At 39.2% G+C, this 19,911-nt stretch overlaps 1 protein-coding gene across 2 annotated transcripts in view; it reads left to right on the top strand.

The window, feature by feature from the left end:
• Nucleotides 1–19,911, top strand: part of sema3b (sema domain, immunoglobulin domain (Ig), short basic domain, secreted, (semaphorin) 3B) — a 66,458-nt gene that overhangs the window by 41,993 nt on the left and 4,554 nt on the right. For both annotated transcript variants that reach the window (XM_067527292.1, XM_067527293.1), the window contains exons 2-17: nucleotides 1,354–2,011; nucleotides 3,471–3,628; nucleotides 4,170–4,232; nucleotides 12,096–12,215; nucleotides 12,370–12,463; nucleotides 12,649–12,768; nucleotides 12,862–13,004; nucleotides 13,133–13,247; nucleotides 15,271–15,340; nucleotides 15,424–15,568; nucleotides 16,911–17,130; nucleotides 17,213–17,304; nucleotides 17,844–17,885; nucleotides 17,980–18,137; nucleotides 18,224–18,279; nucleotides 19,640–19,779. In XM_067527292.1, coding sequence (XP_067383393.1) covers nucleotides 1,852–2,011; nucleotides 3,471–3,628; nucleotides 4,170–4,232; nucleotides 12,096–12,215; nucleotides 12,370–12,463; nucleotides 12,649–12,768; nucleotides 12,862–13,004; nucleotides 13,133–13,247; nucleotides 15,271–15,340; nucleotides 15,424–15,568; nucleotides 16,911–17,130; nucleotides 17,213–17,304; nucleotides 17,844–17,885; nucleotides 17,980–18,137; nucleotides 18,224–18,279; nucleotides 19,640–19,779 — 1,896 coding nt within the window. In that variant the 5' untranslated portion in view covers nucleotides 1,354–1,851. The remainder of the gene's footprint in view (nucleotides 1–1,353; nucleotides 2,012–3,470; nucleotides 3,629–4,169; nucleotides 4,233–12,095; nucleotides 12,216–12,369; nucleotides 12,464–12,648; nucleotides 12,769–12,861; nucleotides 13,005–13,132; nucleotides 13,248–15,270; nucleotides 15,341–15,423; nucleotides 15,569–16,910; nucleotides 17,131–17,212; nucleotides 17,305–17,843; nucleotides 17,886–17,979; nucleotides 18,138–18,223; nucleotides 18,280–19,639; nucleotides 19,780–19,911) is intronic.

Genomic DNA, 19,911 nt, shown 5'->3' with positions numbered 1-19,911 from the left:
AATCACACCCTAAATACAGTTTTAAGCTTTTAGAAGAGGTGCATTCTTGGGCCGATTTGAGAGATCTTTTGAGAGACCAGCGACAGTTATCAACTTCTTAGATAGTTTCATGCGCGGTAAGTGTGCTACATTTAGGCTGCTGTTGATCCAATTTTATTCAACTTCCTAGAAGCATCCTGAATTTTATTATTTGAAGAGTGCCATGTTTTAAAAATTCAATATACCTCCAGTCACTGACAGACAGATCGAGTCTGCAGGAGAGAGCAGAGTGATTTCATTCCAAGAGACAAGAGTTTGTTTTTTTCAGAGGAACGCAAGTGTGAGAAGGGGGAGAAGAAACTGATTTAAAGTGAAAAGGCATAAAAGCAGACTGTCTGCCTGTTAGTGACGGAGTGCCAACTGTGAGGTGTAATATAATAAAGGAGACCGTTTCCAATGAAAGACTTTGTTGTTATGGCTGACTGCAGAGTCCAAAGTCCTGAATGAGAGGTGTGTGTCCCAAGTAAGTTTTTTACAACATAACGCTCATATGCATGTAGGCTTATAAACTGGTGACCTCATTCTTGCTCCTGCTCTGGCAGAGTTGTGGTTTACAACACAATACCAATTCTGTCATTTTAACTTTGACTCTAGTTCTCAAAAAACGTCTTTCTTTACTCACTAACCATGCTCAATTGATAGCAAATCCCTCTACACTCCGTATTTAAACACATTTACAGAAAACAGCACTGTGAAGCTTTTAATAACTTTTTATTCATCTGATACTGTGGAATTCAACAGTGAGTCAGATCTTATAGCAAAAGCCAACAGTCCTCTGCTCTGTGTTGCTGCACTCACTCGCAAGTGGCTTGCTGTGAAGCACAGATACACTCATTCCATTCAAACATCCATCCACGTCGGCTCATTAGCCCTCAGCAATGAAGAGACTGCATCTGCGAGGGTGGAGGGAGCAAAGAGAATGTGTTCAAGTTGGGAGAGAGAAAGAGGGAAGCCGCTCCGAGCTGGCAGTGCCCCAGACATGGAGGGATTGTGCTTGGCTTAGCATTTCTATCACACACAAACACACACACATCACAGTATGCATTTTGGACAATGTCCTCGAGTCTTGCTGTAATGTGAGAACATCATAGTTGTGTCATTGTGAGGGGGACACAGACTGGCAGGAGCATCAGTGTAGCTTAAACTGTATTTACCTTAGGGTTGTCTCTCTCTCTCTCTGTGTGTGTGTGTGTGTGTGTGTGTGTGTGTGTGTGTGTGTGTGTGTGTGTGGGGGGGGGGGGGGGGGGGGGCTTTCAAGTAAAAGCATGCATGTGTGTCCACTTCTAAATGCTATCCCTATTTGTTTGTTTTTAGGACTCTGTGCCCACGTTTAACATTGGTGTCCTGTCTTAGATGTGAGAGGTGATCTTGGTCATCGTTCACAGGAGAAACAGTTGATGTGGCAAGAGAACAAGGAGCAGATTACAAAGCTTACACTGAATATCTGAATTTGAGAGGAAGACCTTCGGATCACAAAGGTCGGCTAAAACAAAAAAAGAGGAAACTGTTGGGCTTGTGAGATTGTGCTGATCTAGGATTCTCACCTAAAAGGACTAAGCCCAAACCAAAGCAGTACGAGACCAGGAGGACTACACCTAATATACAAAAAAGGCAAAGCATTTAGTTTTGTACTGAATCAGGACTAAAACAGTAACAACTCAAAGACAAAAAGAAATACTGGGCATTAAGGAAGTGGAATCCAGGACAGATTTCCTCCATATTCCAGCTGAAAGCCACAATAAATTCACTTCACAGGCTTAAATTTTCAAAGTCAACCACTGTCAGGAAGGAGTGTGATCTAAACGGGCCAAGATGATGACCATGATGATGATGATCGTGGCCATGATGATCACCTGCAGCTCTTTGTTCCTGCTGGGCCTGGCCGCCGCCCATGCTTCCTCTAGCACCACGACCCGCACTTCATCTTCATCCTCTTCATCTTCCTCACCGCGCATGAAGCTTTCATACAAAGGTAAGAACCAAAGGTTTAAGGGAGAAAAGTTGCAGCCTTTATAACTGAAGGAGATGGTGATTTGTTCATGTGGGTGTACATGTGTGAGCCTTTGCCTCATCCACTGCCCATAATAGCTGTCAATGTAATGTGAATGTCTGATTCATGTGATATTCAGCCATGCTGTTCAAAGTAAACAACCCTGAAGAGCAGCCAGACAATTTGTGGTTGCATGATTTACAGCCACACTGAAACACAAATACACATGCGTGCACGCACATGCACACACCTTCATGGTTTTGTGTTTCATCTTGAGTATTGTAAGTTAGAAGAGGGCAGCTCAAAACCCAACATGACCACATAAACCAGGGAAGTGTTCCACCGAAACCCAGCAATTACAGCTTGAACTAACTCACCAAGGACGTGAGGCTCACCATCTGCCCAGCTGAGATATGTGCTGCCTTAACTTTAACTGAAGGTCACATGGATCATACAGTCTCTGAGATGGAACAGGCAAATATATTACAGGTCAAAAACTAGTACACTGCTAAAGAAACTTAGTTTATTACTTAGTCTAAATTTAGGCCTGAGATGTCCTGCAATGGCACTGGTTTGTGTATAACCAATATGGATTCAAGTCACTGATGTCATTTAAGCAGCTGCTGGGTGGTGTCAGAGTCGTAATTAAAGCTGTAAATTCACATTAGAACAATGGCAGACTAATAAAGCCATGGTGATGTCTGAAAACAGAAAGGCTGGGTCTTTTTTCTGTTGATTAGTTCCTGCCAACAGAGGAGGTTGCAGTTTCTTTGTTTCTTCAGTGTTCTTGGTCTACAAAGCTGAAGTTTTTTGTGTTTTTTTTTTTTTTTACTGGCTTTGGGTGCGTTGTATAGCTTAAGTTTACAAACACTAACTGGTTTTTCCTGGCCACTGTTCCCCCAGAATGGGTTCTTGCTCATTTGGAAACAGCAGGAACACTCAGTTTTTCCACTGAAACCAATAGAGTTTCATTACTGCATTGGCCTTAAGACACAGCTCAAATACTATTTAAATACTAAAATTGAAGGTAATCTTCAATCTCTTTTATCAACCACATGGTTTGTTGCAGCCCTGTGGTCAACTAATGGAAGACTGATGACTTGAGGTTGTTGTGGTATTGATTCTTTCTTTGGTAGTGAGTCTTTAAGTTACATTTAGAATGTTAGTTATTTTTTTGGTTATTTTTATACTTGCACATTATTTAAATGACCATAAGTGAAGTTGACAGCTCAATGTGAGCAATGTGAGCATCAAAGAATATTTTTCCAGAAATGTTCTGCATGTGTAAATAGAGAAACACTTTTTCTGCTTATTTGACGTTGCAGTATAATAGTTAAAAAAAATTACATTCTGTTACCAAAAATCATATCATATCATATGTAGGAGACAGCAGTTTGAGAGGTGCCACCCTTTTTAATTCTGTGCATCTATGGGTTTTCAGAATTACAGCAGTTCCACGGAGTGCGGCGTTTCGAACTGGAGCGATCATGCTGCTTCAGCGCTCTGCTGCTGGATGAAGAAAGAGGCCGTCTCTTTGTTGGGGCCAAGAACTTCCTGCTATCACTCTCACTGGACAACATTGCCAAGCAGGAACACAAGGTGGGTCATAAACACCAGTAATCAGGGAACCAAATAGTACAGAGTCAAGAGTGAAGCACGCGGCACGTGTCAAAGATTTGTCAATACTGACTCCGCCGTTGGCATCAGCCAAGGATGGAATTCAGAAAGTACTTATTCATCATTTAACACTGTTATCAAAGCCAGACCCAGCATGCTTTACGAGTTAATATGGACCTCAATGGATACTCAAAACTCTGGACACATATTAGCAACATAGCCCATGAAAATTATTAAATAAAATTCTTGCAATTATGAGAAATTACATGAAATGTGGGGTTTATGAAGACATTTTAAAATAAATCAAAGAGTTGTCCAAAAGCCATTGTGATTAATATCTAAATGACTAATCGACAAAACCTTTTAGGGTACACCCATCAGCCACAACATTGAAAGCACCTGATGTTAGACAGTCTGACTTTGATTCACGGGCTGTGTGCAGATTTACTATAAATTAATCTGTTTTCAATGAGATTATGTTGAAGAAGCAGATGTGATCTGACAGTTGCTTACTGCGTTTCAGATCTACTGGCCCGCCCCTGTTGACTGGAGGGAGGAATGTAACTGGGCTGGCAAGGATATCACAGTGAGTCCTCATCGTAACTCATCTAGTCTTCTATTTAAGCTACATCTGAAAAACAGGCCTGTGCATACTGTTATCAGGCAAAAATTATCGTGTTAATATTTAGGTATCCACATAACTGTTAATCCTGGATGACAGTAGAGAGTTGAACCCATATGAACGGTGGCGTGCTGACCATGCAATTACAACTGCATGACGTGGGTGTGTTGGGAACTCTTACAGCATGCACTGTGGTAATTAATGTTTTGAAATAAATAAGTCTTATTGTGTGTTTGTTTCTGTGGTGTTGCTGATGTCACTTGATGCTTGTTAAAAGCTTGATACAGAAATGAAACTTTTCTAAAATGACTTAAAAAGCTGATTTAAATGTTACAATGTTTAGGAAAGTGAGATGTGCAGGTGTTTTTAAATCTGGGGTATTAATCCAAACTCATGTCAAATAATGCATAATTTAATCTGGTTAATTGAGTTAACCACAGTGTCATTATCTAACAATTCTGGGTTTCTATCAGTGGAAAGATAAAATGAGAATCCACAACAGTGTATATTAAATATTTAGAAAAAAAAAAAACAAGATTACCCTGATGATTACATTGAAACATTTTAATCAATATCTGACTGATTAAAACAGGCAGAATTGTATTGCATTGTACTTTAACATTAGACTCCTCAGACATCACACATTGTATCCAGTTAAACAGAAGAACTGATGAGCTGCACATGGAGGACGTAAACTGTCCACTCCTACCCAGCCCAAAACAATGCTACCTTTTAATCCACTGGAGTCATGGGAGTCATCATAAGACACAGTTAAACAGATAGCATGTAATAATAGGTGCAACACTCCTACTTCTGGACCTGCCCTGTGGTGAGATCACTTCCTCAAAGTCTGTTTGTTTTAAACTCTATCTCACCAAAATCTGCAGTTTGATAGTGAGACATTTTAGAATCATTGCCTTTTGCCTACATATCATGAAAATGAGAAACTTCTTAATTTGATTAAAGAGTTAGGTAAATGTTTAGGCCTACTAGATTTCTGCTATAGTACCTACATTTAGATCCTTTGGGATGCATTAGCTGTCTTGTAGAAGTCCTTGTATACAGTAAATCACAAAGATTTCAGACATGACCAGTATTGCAGAGACAGCAGGGCAAAAGGATAGAAGAATAGATTGCTACACTTTATGTAAAACTTTACCAAAACTAAATTCAAATTGAAAATAAGTAGCACTTACTAATAGCATAAATGTATAGGGGGCACACTGTATCCCTAATACATACATTTGCAAAAGAAGGTTGGAGGTGGACATTGCATTACTTATCTTGTAAACATTTGAGGAGTTATATACAAAGAATACTACATTTGACAATAGTGTAGGAAGCACTTTTAATGCTGAACTACACTTTACTACAAGGACTGTGACCTACTGTGATATTCTCAGAGCAGCTTCTGCAAACATAGGCCACCCATATACTCTTGGTCTTTTATATTGGCTGCCAAAAAAAGTTAAAACTCAAGACTTTGTATTTTGATCAACAAAAGAAAAACATTTAGTTTCCAAGAATATGACAGATAAATATTGCATGTGATTATTATGGGTCTAAATGTGATGCTCTGTATGCGGACAGAGGTGGGGCAGAGCAGGCTCGGCCTCACTGACTGACACATAGAGGCCACCAAGAGCCTATAGACCACCCAGGATTACATCACACAATTAGCCAACTCCACATCTGCATGTGCCCATATACGCTTGTAAAACACATAATCACAAGCCACGATTTGTCTTCATATACTATAAATTAGATTATATATGATATACAGTGTATATACTGTATAGTATATATATTATATTCATGTGATGGACAGTGTGTATGTGTGCATTTGTTCACTTATAAGTGTGTGTGTGTGTGTGTTTAAACAAACCTTTAATCAGTATGATTACACAGCTGTGGCAGACAGACAACGAGCTCCATTCATACAAGATTCCAGGCTCCAGTTTCACCTGACCAGGAGGTGTGTGTGTGTGTGTGTGTGTGTGTGTAGGTGTGTGTGTGTGTGTGTGTGTGTGTGTGTGTGTGTGTGTGTGTGTGTGTGTGTGTGTGTGCGCTCATGTTTCTATGTACATGTGTCCTGTTTGTGCGTGTCTGAAAGCAAGAGTAACAGTGGAGATGGGGAGTGGTGGCGAGAATTAGTGAAACCACTACCGATGCACAAAGGAAGGGAAGAAAATAAAATTAGGATTTACAAGACAAATGTTGCATTGAAACAAGTTTCCCCCTGGTCAGTTATTATTTCTGCTTTTGTTGAGTTCAAAATGTTTTTTTTACCTACACCTACTTACTTCTAATATGTGGGTGACCCCTGACCCACACACTGAGAATTGAGATGACCTCACACAGTCGACCCTAATTACACAAAAAAGTGTTTCTTTGTGGGAAGAGGCCAACATCTTTCTCCCCCACCGGATCTCTTCTCTCTTACTCCCTTTGTTTTCTCGCAGTCCTTTTTTCTTCCCATTAGAGTCTCCTTCAGTCCCTCTTAGGAATTTGATATGTTGCAATCGCAATAATTAATTCCATCATTCCTCCATGAATTTTGCACAACCTTGCAATTTAGGCATTTTAAGCCACAACAATTAGAAAAAGGTCTGCAAAATCCTGGAGGTACTGCTTATTATTTGTTATAATAATAATAATAATAATAATAATAATAATAATAATAATAATAATAATAATAATAATAATAATAATCTTCTTATGTTGAGTCTCAAGTATCTGTCTACTTATTCCCTGCTTTTCATGGAAAAATTGTTTATAATCAATTTTAACAAAATAGAAAACTTTATGCAACCTCTCTTTACAATTATCCATTTATGCACTATCCCAACCATTTATCATGCTAAAAGCCGCAGGGGTGAAGGAGGACCTAATGACAAATTAATCCCATTAGTCATTGGGTGGGAGGTGGGGTACACGCTGGATAGTTTGCCAGTCTATTACAGGACTGCATATATAAAAAAAAAAAAACAGACATCAGGTTAAGCCAACTGCAGGTCTTTGGTGCATGGTAGTAAACTGAAGGAAGTCCACACAAGAACAGGAAGGACAAGCAAACTCCACACAGACAAGCCACAGTCAAAGTAAAGGCTCTAGCTGTGACGCAGCAGTGCCAATCACTCAAATTACTCTGAATCATAACATACTATTACGTACATACACACATATAGAAAATAATTCAATATTTACAAAAAAATATGAGGACAGGAATTTTCCACCTTCCATCACTTCATGCCACCGATCTGGCGTAACATTTAAAACTGTTTGAAATGAATGACGTGATCAGTATGTGTTGTATTTATTACACAGTTATACAAAGCATTCTGGGGTTTTGCAGTGCACTCTATTTAATCCTCAGTGTACACTATATTTAAATAATTTAAATGCATTACTATCCACTACAAAAATGAATTAATATGTACACCACATACAGTAGATCAGTAGATCAACAAATACACATAAGGCAAACACCTCATCAAACACACACACCACAGAAAAGCCCCCTAGCTTGCATGCGGACACACTAACACAAACACAGACAGATGCACATAAACACAATCAAAAAGTGGCAGATGCTGAGCCTGATTCAGCACCAGAAGCTGGAGCTATGTTTAAACAGACAGAAGTGATGGATTGTGTGTTTACGCCATCCTTTTAGCACCCACTTAATCACTTTCCGATTAGCAATCATCCAGTAGAGATTATCAAAGTGAGTATCTTTACATCATGAATTTTAAAAGCCCATCTTTGAAAACCACTTCTTATTTTAATAGGCCTTCTCTGATAGATATTACTGGATAAAGGATGAATCATAAACCTGTATAGTACATCTGACATGTGAGAGGATATGAGAGCCTGTCATAGACTCAGAAGCACCAGCATTGCTCGTAGGTTTATGTTAAATATTATTTCTTAACAATTCAGAGTTCAATGACCTTCTCTAGAAAATGACAGGAATGCCAACAAATACAGTGGCACTTTCTAGTCCACTTTTTGAAGTAGGTAGCCCCTCTTTGCCTTTGCAGATTATAGTTATACTGCAGTTTCTAAATGGTCAGAACTCAGAAGTCAGTCTGTTCCAGAAGAAATATGAGAGAAATGTCCTGTTACTTTATCCTGTTCAGCAGAAGTGCCCAAAAGTATTCCTGAGATATTATGTGTTGTGTATATAGGTTGAGTCTTTATTTTCCAGATCCAGATTTATTAGGTTTTCTCTCTCTAATAAATTACTTGCACCTGGCAATATTCTAATGTACTAACTGCCATGAATAGATGGTAATACAGTATATTAAACACTCATTGCTTATTTAATTAAACACATCTTTAATATGTAACCTCATCTAGGACAAATATGAGAATCTGAATCAGCCCCCGCTCCTCTGCCCAGCCCTCACTCTCCCTGCTCTGAAACAGCTTTGATTTCCTCTACGAAGCGAAAAAAAAAAAAAAAAAAAAAAAAAAAAACACATTTTTTAAAAAATACTAATCACACAGAAAACATTGTGTTTTTGTGGTTAGGAGGACGAGCTTCACTCACTCGCCAGTGAAAACAAGTGAAACAGACAAAGATGGACATAGAGAGAAGTAGCAGAAGGACACACAATGACGGAAATAATAAATAGTTTGGTGGGGTTAATCATCTCTAGAGTGGTTTGAATAAAGACAGAAAAGGAAAAGAAAAAGACAACCACAGCAGAACAATACATCTTTATAAGACATAAAGACAACACCTAAAGCTCAGGCACCAATGTGACAGTGAGGTCACAGCCAGAGCGCTCACTGTTTCAGCTAATGAGTCAGTAGTAGGTCAAAGGTTGACCGGTGAACCCTATAACAACCACACAGAGGAAATGTGATTGCTGGTATAACTCACCTCCCTCGTTCTCCTCCTTCCTTTCTGATCTTTCTAAAGTCTTTTAATTGGCTTTTCTCCTTATACCTTTTCTTTCTCTCCTGCTTTATTCTCTTTTGTCACATCAAAGAATTGACTTTGTCAAGCCTCCGTGCAACTGACTCCCTTACTCTCCTATGCCCTCTCACACAGAAGCACATGCACTAAGATCCTGAAATACAATGGGAAGTAGATTGAGTAGGTGAGACACACTGGGAATCCTGAGAAAATGAATAGGCATGTTTTATGGTATGTACATGTTGGAAGAGTAAAACCGTGGTGTTTTTTTTTTTTGAGTGTGTATGTGTTCATACATAGTGTAAATGTGTCTTTCAGCCTGAGTGGAGGCAAAGTTGGAGTGGGTGTTTCGATTCATTTCATGAGAAACACAGGTCTCCTGTTTTTAAGCAGCTTGGTCATTCTGTCAATTGGCTGAACACCTTCACATGTGCATGAACACACAAACCCTCACATACTAACTTCGAGTCTAACTCCCTCGTGTGTTTCAAAGGCTTAAAAGCAGCACTTTGTTCTAAACCACTGATGAGGCTGTGTGTGGGTGTGTGTGTTTGTGTGAGTGGGGCCTAATGAGCCACAATTTCACTGTGCCACTGGCCTTTACGTCTGTCACCCTTGGGTGAGGTTGAAAGACTGACAGAAAAACGTTAACATAAAAGAGTCAAAGTAGATACAAGATCACAGATACAGTTTAGAAACAGAACAGAAGTTCAAGTCATGTTGACTTTTCAAACAAAAAAAGTAACGCTAATGATGAAAAGTCATAGTAAAAAAAATTTACTGTAGTGGTGTCAACTACAAAAATAGCAAAAACAAATAGACACACAACGTGATTTAGGCACGCCTGCATAATCATGATTATAACATGACTAATGATGATTAACAAATTAAATTGGGAAGAAAAATCAGACCTGTATTGTTTCTATTAAAACAACACAGGCACGCATGCTTACACAGACACAAACACATGTGGTTGTTCAATATAGTAATCGGTGGCTGACGGCCAGATTAATATCACAGAAACTCCAGTGACTTCCAGGGGTCAAACTGTGTTTGTAACATGACCTAGAGACAGATGTTACCGTGGCCTGTCAGGGGACCAGTACACAGGAGAAATAGTGTGATATAGTTACATAATATGTGAGAGACACATTTACAAGTGTGTGTAAAGACAGCAAGGTCTCACTGTGAAGACCATTTATGGGTGAAAATTTCAGTCATGTAAAGACAACATGACTATCAAAAACAGTCATGTATGGGTAATGCTAAAAACTGGAAGCGATAGTCCTGATGATATAATCGTGATAATAACAGTGTCTCGTCTTAATGGGGTAGCGAAATAACATGACTCATCTCAAAGTCTAATGTTGAGGTCAGAACTATGAATCTGTCCACTCATTGTTCGTGTTCAGTAACTCTTGATGATCTTCTGAGGTGCAGTTTACTGGGTGGGTGGGCTTCCTTACATGTTCTTTTGCTCCCCAAGGTTTCAGTTGTTAATTTACCTGGGGTCAGGGTTTTACCGAAACCTGTATAAAACATGCCAAGACAAGTCACGGATAACATACAACTTACAGGTGGAACATAAACTCCTCTAAACCAAACTGACAAAATTCAATTCAATTTTATATTCAACCATATTATGCTTTGGATATGACTGTTCACCTAAAAGAATAACATTGCTGTATATCAAACTCTTCTATGAAATATTAGCATGCATATTTATTATGCCAAAGATTATCCATCGATAAAGGCATTTGTATTAATAACAGTACCAACCTTTGGGTGTATATTGTCATATTCGAGGAATTTGGATCGTTTGCCAACATAAACCATAACAGAATCTAGCCAATAAAGTAGGCACCTATGTAGCTAACAAGGCAGAAAGCCTTGGCTCTTTTTCCTGCTGTCTGTTATGTCTGTCACGTTATATTGTTTTTATGCATCTTTGTAACTGTTAGGAGCTTTTCACATGACCATTTCACCCTTAGTATACACACACACACACACACACACACACTCACACACAGAGGAATGTGCGTATATAGCAAGGACACACCGACTGTCACAACAGTGTATTGGAGATAGAGCTGGGAACTCGACAGTGTTGTCACAGCAGGACAGGCGGAGATGAGCTATGTGAGGAATGTACGTCACTAGGATCACTGAGTCTAAAGGAAGTGAGAGCACACATTGGCCCAATCACAATTCCTACTTTATGCCTCTATTCCTCATTTTCAAGTGCTGGCAGATTTTTGAGTTTCCCTTCGACAACGAGCTGGCTGAAATATCTCCCATGAAATGGGAAAGCCCCTCAAGACCATGATGCGTCAAAGCCAAATCGGCCGTGTCGCTTACTGAGAAGTCCCTGGTAAAACCGAAGAATGTAAAAACACAGGGGCACCTCTGTAACACTGAGTACATTTCCTATACACACCTGCCAACATTACTGCTGAAAATCACAATATACCGACATTAGCAATAAGAGAAAACAAGCCGTTTTCTTACCACTTTGCCCCGCTTCTCCCTACGCCATAGTGCTTAAGTTTATTGGGACATTCCTACACTAAACGTGAACTTCCAAAACCAAGCGTTAGTTCTAAGAGGGAGAGTTGGGACTGGGGCATTATATCAGTCTCTCTTCAGTTTAGTCTTTTTTATGCTTGTTTTTACACTTTTAAATTGATCTAGAGCTTAGGTTACATGTCACAACACTGTGGAATAGTTGACATTTTACAAATGAAATCCACACAGAATAGATTACTTTAAATGCCACTAACCACCAGCCTGTACTGCAGTGTATACTTAAGTTTGATCGGTCAGTATAAATAAAAAAGGATTCAGTATTTATTTATGATTCATGGTTAAACTAACAATGTAATTTTTTATACGTCTTCCAGTCTGACTGTGTAAACTATGTGAAGATCATGCACCACTATAACCGCACCCACCTGTATGCCTGTGGAACTGGGGCCTTCCACCCTACCTGTGCCTTTGTAGAGGTAGGACACAGAATGGAGGTAAGAAATACACAAAACAAAATTGACACAAACACACAAACTGCCTAAGAGCAATATTCCATTGTTTTATGCGAGTATAACAAAATTAACAAAATGCGTATGTGTATTCTTTAATCCCAATTCTCCTTTTCCTCCCTCTCTCTTTCACCATCAGGACCATGTGTTCAGGATTGACCCCTCTAAGGTGGAGGATGGGAAAGGAAAGAGTCCGTATGATCCTCGCCACAATGCTGCCTCTGTGCTCGTTGGTAACTAAACCCAAGCACATTAATATGAGCTACTTAGCCTTTAGCTATTGGTTTTTACTTTAGGTTTGGCTCGTCGAATGGAAGGTCTTACCATGACTGATTCCACGTAGCCCAAGCCCAAAATTTAGATAATGCCACCTAGAAAGTCTATGATTTTTGAACCATTGATGAATTCTGTGTCTTAGGGGATGAGCTATATGCAGGTGTAGCCACAGACTTGATGGGGCGGGACTTCACCATCTTTAGAAGCCTTGGGAAACAGCCCTCCATCCGCACAGAACAGCATGACTCACGTTGGCTTAATGGTATGCACGTGTTTGTGTGTTGTGCCGGTTTGTTTATGTTCTACTGAATCTGGACAAAAACTAACATGATTTATCTTTATTACTGTCTACCAGAACCAAAGTTTGTTGGTTCCTTTTGGGTCCCAGAGAGTGAAAACCCGGATGACGACAAGATATTTTTCTTCTTCCGTGAGACAGCTGTTGAAGCCCAGGGGCTTGGAAAATCCACCTATTCCCGCATTGCACAACTCTGCAGGGTGAGACATTGATTGATCACCAAAGTTTAGCAAGCCCAGTTATGAGTGACTGGTATCCTGCCTTCACATTATAACAAATTTACATTTTATGTCCCATTAAATGGCTTGACTGTTTTGTCTTAAACTAGAATGACATGGGTGGTCAGCGGAGTCTGGTAAACAAGTGGACAACATTCCTTAAAACGCGTCTGATCTGCTCGGTACCAGGAGCTGACGGCAGCGACACATACTTTGATGAGCTCCGTAAGTTCACACAGTCAGTGCGACAGTTTACACAGTCAGTGCGACAGATACTATTCTGGATCTGTATCAATTCATATGACCAAACATACTACATTTAATACATGTTACTAGAAACTCGAATAAAAGTTGAAGGGAGCCCACCTTTATCCCCAGTACGACTACCATCAACTTTATAAAGCCAATTAACAAAATGTAAAAATATAAATTGATACAAACATTAGCACTTTATAATATTAGCAGCATTGTAGAGCAATCCGATACTTCAGAAGCCAGAAAAAGCTAAATAAAGACTAGAAATTTGGGCTGATTTTCCAACCTTGCTTTGCCCCAGAAACAGATACTGTGAGTGCAATGGGAGAGAAATGCAAGGAAAGCATAATAAATTAAAGTGGATTGTTGACCTCAATTGTAGATTACCATTCAGCCAAACATTCCTTGAGATTTGGCGAAAGCATGAGTGAGAGATTAATTGGTAGCGGAGTCTGGCCTGATCCAAAGCCAGAGCTCTTGCTCTCTGGTAAGTCTTCATTTGACAAAATAAATAATAATGTGTTTTCATTACAGAGGATCTTGAAGTGAAGGTAAATTTATAAAGCATAAATTGTGGCAAATGAAATGTTGTAATGATAGAGACATAACTCTACTTTAAACTCACTCACCAGATTGTCCAGTGCCAGTTCACCCAACCTTTCTTTTAATAAATATGCATAACTAAGAGATGTGCATTATGTATGATCTGGTAAAATATGACTTCCTAAAGCCAAACAATGTTGCTAAGACAAGGAAAAATATCCCTAAGCTCAACAACTGCAACAGCTGTCCCTTAACTGAAGCCATCCTCTGAAAATCTATGACTAATCACAACTTCACAATCGTAACTCTGCATGACAGGCTCATCAAATTTTGAGGGTATTATAGCAATGACAGTGCATCTAAAGAATTTGATAATGTTCTTTTTTTTAATCTTTTCAAAAACCAAAATACTAAGTGTTAGGAATGTGTGGTGTGTTCGATTGAGCAAGTAAGATTCTGTGGGCTATGGGGTATGTATAAACACAGCATTTGCCACACTGGTGGGTTAATCTTTCGTCTCTAATGTTAGAGTGAGCCTCACAATTCAAAAATCTAAGTATTAAACCACAAATCTAGTCGCTTTCTTGTTTGTCCAAGTACGTAAGTTAAGCAGCCAAACAGTCAAGCTGTCAAGATGTTTTTGATTGGTCTCACTGAATATATCCAAGGGCTACAATATGATCTGTCTTTGTGCTTATTTTGTGAAAGGTGTACCAAGTGAAAAACGAGTCCAAACTCTAACACTAATTCTATGAGGATTAAGCCCCCAAGGCTACATCTGTCCATCAGAGTTCCTCAAATAAACAGTGACTCACCTATTATGACCAAGGATTTTCTGACCATACCTGAGGCTACACCTTCAGAAAGGACCTCCCTTTAAAATATACACTTACTGGCCACTTCATTAGGTACACCTGTAAAATCTAATGCAATGCAACAAAGCAGCTCTGCCACAAATGTTACTACTTCTACAAACTTATAATTTCGTAGTTTTTAAATTGAAACTGTCAATAAGGTGATAATTCTACCATGTGTTTATCATTGAGGACATAGTGGCTGGTTGAGTCATACTGGAGTGTATAACAACAACCTCTTACTAAAATGCACTCGATTGCAATTCTTTCACCCACTACGGCCTCGAACACATAGTGAAATTATTATCTTTCTGACAGTTGTGACTTGAAAACTGAGAAATTATGACCTTCGAAAAAGTGGAATTCATGGAAGAACTGCTGTAACGGATTGCATTAGGTTTTACAGATGTACCTAATAAAGTGGCATAGACACACTTTTAAACAGCAGTATTTTGTTCTATAACCTGAACCTCAGTTATCAGTGAAATATCTGTAAGACATGGCCATAGGGCTTTGTTTATCTTTGTTTCAACCTTTGACCTCTGGAGTACCACCACCTGAACTGAGTAAGTGTGTGTGTGTGTGACTGTCCTCAGGCGATGTGTTCCTGCTGCAGACAAGAGACAGAAAGAACCCTCTGGTCTACACTGTGTTTTCTACTTCCAGGTCAGAGTCCATTCATATTGTCTGTGTGTGTGTTATGTGTGTATTTTGATGCATCTAACCCTGCACCCTCTGTCCCCAAGCAGCAGTGTATTTAAAGGCTCAGCTGTGTGCCTCTACTCCATGAATGACATCCGGAGGGCCTTCCTGGGGCCATTTGCTCACAAAGAGGGACCTAACTACCAGTGGATCCCCTTCCAGGGAAAAGTCCCCTATCCTCGCCCAGGAATGGTATGTCAAAAACTGTAAAGTTATAAATATTAAAATTGAATATCCATAATGTAAATCTTACAATTGTAGAGGAGTACTTTTAATGCGGCACTGCTACTAGTCTCTGGTTGATAAATTTGTGCCTGTGTTAGAATTCACTTTTGAGGACTTCATATTTGCTACTCAGTATTCTCACTGTAAAAGCTGCATTAAAAACTGCAATAATGTAGCATACGGCACTTCATGCACTTGCAGTGCTCAGTTTTAGACCCTTGTTTCATCCAAAAGCACTCCGCAATCTTCCTAATCAATATATGCTTATTAGGGTTCTTACATTTTGCTAAGCACGCAAAAGTAGCGACAGCAGGATTTGCTATGCAGAGCTTCAGCTGTTACTGCTACAGCAGAACAATCCCCATTGTACGACGGCTGAATAGCAATTATGTTTGGTCTACAGAAAACCCTCTCTTACACCATCACCACCTCACTGGGTTGTTAAATTTGTGGAACTAATCAAATTAAATGAAAACAATCATGTTTACAGGTCAATTATGCAAGACTGCATAGTAAGCAGTTTCAGTGTTAAAATGCAAAACCCAGATCAAAAGTTTTTCCACACTCTGAGCAAACTGTATGGATTCAACAAGAAATGCATCACAAGGCTTGGAAATGAAATAAAAACAATAATTAATATGAAAACTACTAACACTGCATACTGCCACACCACATTTAATAAACTTTTAGTGCACCGCAATAAAAGTCAGACTTGAATTTTAATTGGAGGAGGAAGTTTGACCCTGACCTGGAAAAAATCTCTCTCACCTTCCTGGGACCTCACAACAATTCTCTGTGGCCTGTGGCTTTGTTTGCCTCAGGCCAACTGAAATGTTGTAAATGAGCCATAAATTTACTATCAAATACAAGTCATTTTGGAATGTTTGTGTGCAAACATGGCAAAGACTCTCTAAGAAGAGGATGTGCACAGTCAGTCATGTTCTGCAGAGCTGCAGTGTAATTGGCAGGATTATTCAAGGACTTGAGGAGACCACAAATCTAGTCATGACAGAGGAGCTTAAAGACAGAGGAGCTTAGAGCATTAAAACACAACTTCCCAGGACAAATTTCTATCAAAATAATGTATATTATAATGATTGTATCAGGATTTACAGAAAAATAATAATAAAAAACAATAAACTAAAATGCCCTGCATCACTTTGCATACCTATTTAAATTTAGCAAAAATAACTGTGCTGCATCTCCTAACTGTATATTAATTTACTTATATATGACATTTGTTTTAAATTCCAAGTGTGCACACACAATGGCCTTATGAATTAAACTTTATTTTAATGCCTTCCATTAGTGTCCTAGCAAGACATTCGGCAGCTTTGAATCCACTAAGGGATTCCCGGACGATGTGATTCAGTTTGCACGCCACCACCCTCTGATGTATAATCCGGTCTATCCAATGACCCGACGGCCCATCTTCGTCAGAACCAACATGGACTACAGTTTCACACAGATCGCTGTGGACAGAGTCAATGCCGCTGACGGACAATATGACGTTATGTTCATCGGCACAGGTGCGGATTTGTTTTTAGGGTCACCCTTTCATATTTAAACCTAAAAAGAATGAAACATTGGTAAAACATTACTGTTCTGCAGATAAAGGCACAGTGCTAAAGGTCATCAATGTCCCTAAGGAGAGCTGGAACAATATGGAAGAACTTCTACTGGAAGAGTTGGAGGTCTTCAAAGTAAGAATACTGTATCTATTTTTTTGTGGCTAAAGAGGCAACTTAATATCTTGCAATCCTTGGGAAAAGAGGAAAAGGAAGTAAATATAATCCACTGCTCCCAACAACTGAAAAGAGTCATTGGAATTTGCATTTAGCCACCCTTGTACTTTTTAAAATTGTTAGAATTTTATACATTTGTCCAGATACAATGATCTAAAATAAAACAGTCGTTAAAAGCTGGAAAAGCTTGGAAAGGATATAAACTTAAACTTTTTGGCCCAATCAATCACCGACGATGTCTTTCAAGAAAACAGGAGCAGCATTTGATGAAAAGAACCCCTTTAACTGTCAACTGTTAAAGGTGTGGGTAAATATATAGTAAGACTGCCAAGGGTGCCAGAAACACTGCAGGGATAGAGTTTATACAACTGTATACTGTTCTATACTGTATATTTGATGTGCAAAGAATTTGCCAATAAAATTGAAAAACAATTTCGGACATTAAAGTATACAAGCAGTGCAGTAATTTGCTGAAACTGTTCTCCTCTGTGCTCCAGGATGCATCATCTATCAGCAACATGCAGATCTCTTCTAAAAGAGTAAGCACTTAAGTAACTTGCTGCATTCCTTAAACAATAATCCTTAAACCTTAACATTTTAACAAGTCTCTGCCAATCATCCTTCTTTTCACAGCAACAGCTGTATGTAGGCTCCGACACAGGCATTGCCCAGGTTCCCCTTCACCGCTGCAGTGTGTATGGAAAGGCCTGTGCTGAGTGCTGTCTAGCCAGAGACCCGTATTGTGCCTGGGATGGTACATCCTGTACTCGCTACCTGCCAAACACCAAGAGGTCTGTGGTACTAACCTATTGCATGTGAAACACCGGATGTCATTTTTTAATTCACAAATCCAAAATCTAGTTTCTATGTTTTACAGGCGTTTTCGTCGCCAGGATGTGAGGAATGGAGACCCCAACACTCTCTGCTCTGGAGGTAAGAGGCATTGCCCATTTTAATCCATGGAGAGCACTGTAATAATGATAACTCCAAATGCATATGAAGTTTTTGCATATGTGTTTTTTCAAATAGTAGTGAAGAATATAGAAAACAGAAGACCACCCCCCTCAAAATAAGTTCTCAGCGTGTAGATGCCCATGTACCTATGTTGTTAGTGTATTGCTTGTTCTTTAAATGAAACAATTTTTTTCCGTGTAACACATATCAGGTAATGTTTCTATTTACAAAATGAAAAATAAAATCAATTGGAAAATTGTATTAAAGACTGATAGAAAAACAGAAAATTGGAAAATCAGAAGTTTCCATTTAAAAGTAATGTTCCATTATATATTATAAAGACAGAAAGTCCAAAAGTCTAATATTACATTGATATATTGTATATGAAATATCTACTCAAAATATGATTACATTTTCCAATGTTTTATTTTTCATTTTGTAAATATAATTTGATTGAAAAGGTGAGCAGCACACATATCACTCAGACCTTCAATCCTTGTTTTGATCCATCAGTTTTATACTATCTACTTCTCCAGAAGTTTTTTTCAAATTATAAGAGCAAAGACTCACTCTGCTCCTGCTTTGACTAACAGAGACTCTTGGCATCTGACATCTTACTGTCCCTCAGCCACAGAATTAAAAATCCTTCCCCCATTCAATCACAGTGACCCCTGTCTTGCCAGACCACAATACCAGCATTCTGTTGCTATCTGTCTTTCTGCCACATAGCTGAATCAGGCTAATCACTCAAACTGAAGGAACTCCTGGGTAATACAATTACGTCATTTGGCACGAAAGTTCGGTTGTGTAAAACTAATGAAGGTCAGAGTAATTGCTGCTGATGAGAGTAGCATTCCCCCAGGGTGTATATTAGGTGTATATTTGCCAAGTTTTACACCAGTGTCTGTCATGCATCTTGCACATGTGAATGATGAAATGGAGTCCCTGTTTGATACTACACATCAACCTGACCAAATGTTTAGATTACCCCCCTTGACTGTTGTGAACTTGCCAATAAAGAGGCTGCAATTATCACTGTCATACCAATAAATAATGTGGTTAACCTATTTTAATTGTAATGCAAGTGGACGGTAAAGTTCTCCTCAGGACTAGCTAAGGCCTGTAATGATGAGGGAATGTTTATAAATGTTAGCTCTGACTTCTTAGTCTTTCCCTGGTTGGTCCCATCTCTTCTTGCCTTGTTTGGACTTTTTGTTCTGGCCTTTCTGCAATGATCTGCCCTTGCCTTTTTGCTTTTTCCCAATTCTGGCCTGGCCCTGCACACGCCTACTGAGTTAAAGCAGAGCAATAATATCTTTGTCTCTGCTGCCTCCTGCAGACCACCATAAGCACCGCGTGGCAGAAAGGAAGCTTTATGGAGTTGAGGGAAGCAGCACTTTCTTAGAGTGTATTCCCAAATCACTTCAGGCCAGAGTCACTTGGACCTTCCAGAAACATGCACAGAACCCAAGAGAGGAGGTGAGAGAGAGATGTGAGACAATGAATAGGTTATAACTTTGTCAAATTCATTAAGGGCTTTCCAGGAGCTTGCATATTATCAAACTAGAATGCCCCACCCTGTGCAATTAATGTAACCTTTTTTGTGATGTT

The sequence above is a fragment of the Channa argus genome, chromosome 13 (assembly GCF_033026475.1).
Source record: "Channa argus isolate prfri chromosome 13, Channa argus male v1.0, whole genome shotgun sequence".
NCBI classification, from domain to species: Eukaryota; Metazoa; Chordata; class Actinopteri; order Anabantiformes; family Channidae; genus Channa; species Channa argus.
This window is presented reverse-complemented; position numbering and strand designations above follow the sequence as displayed.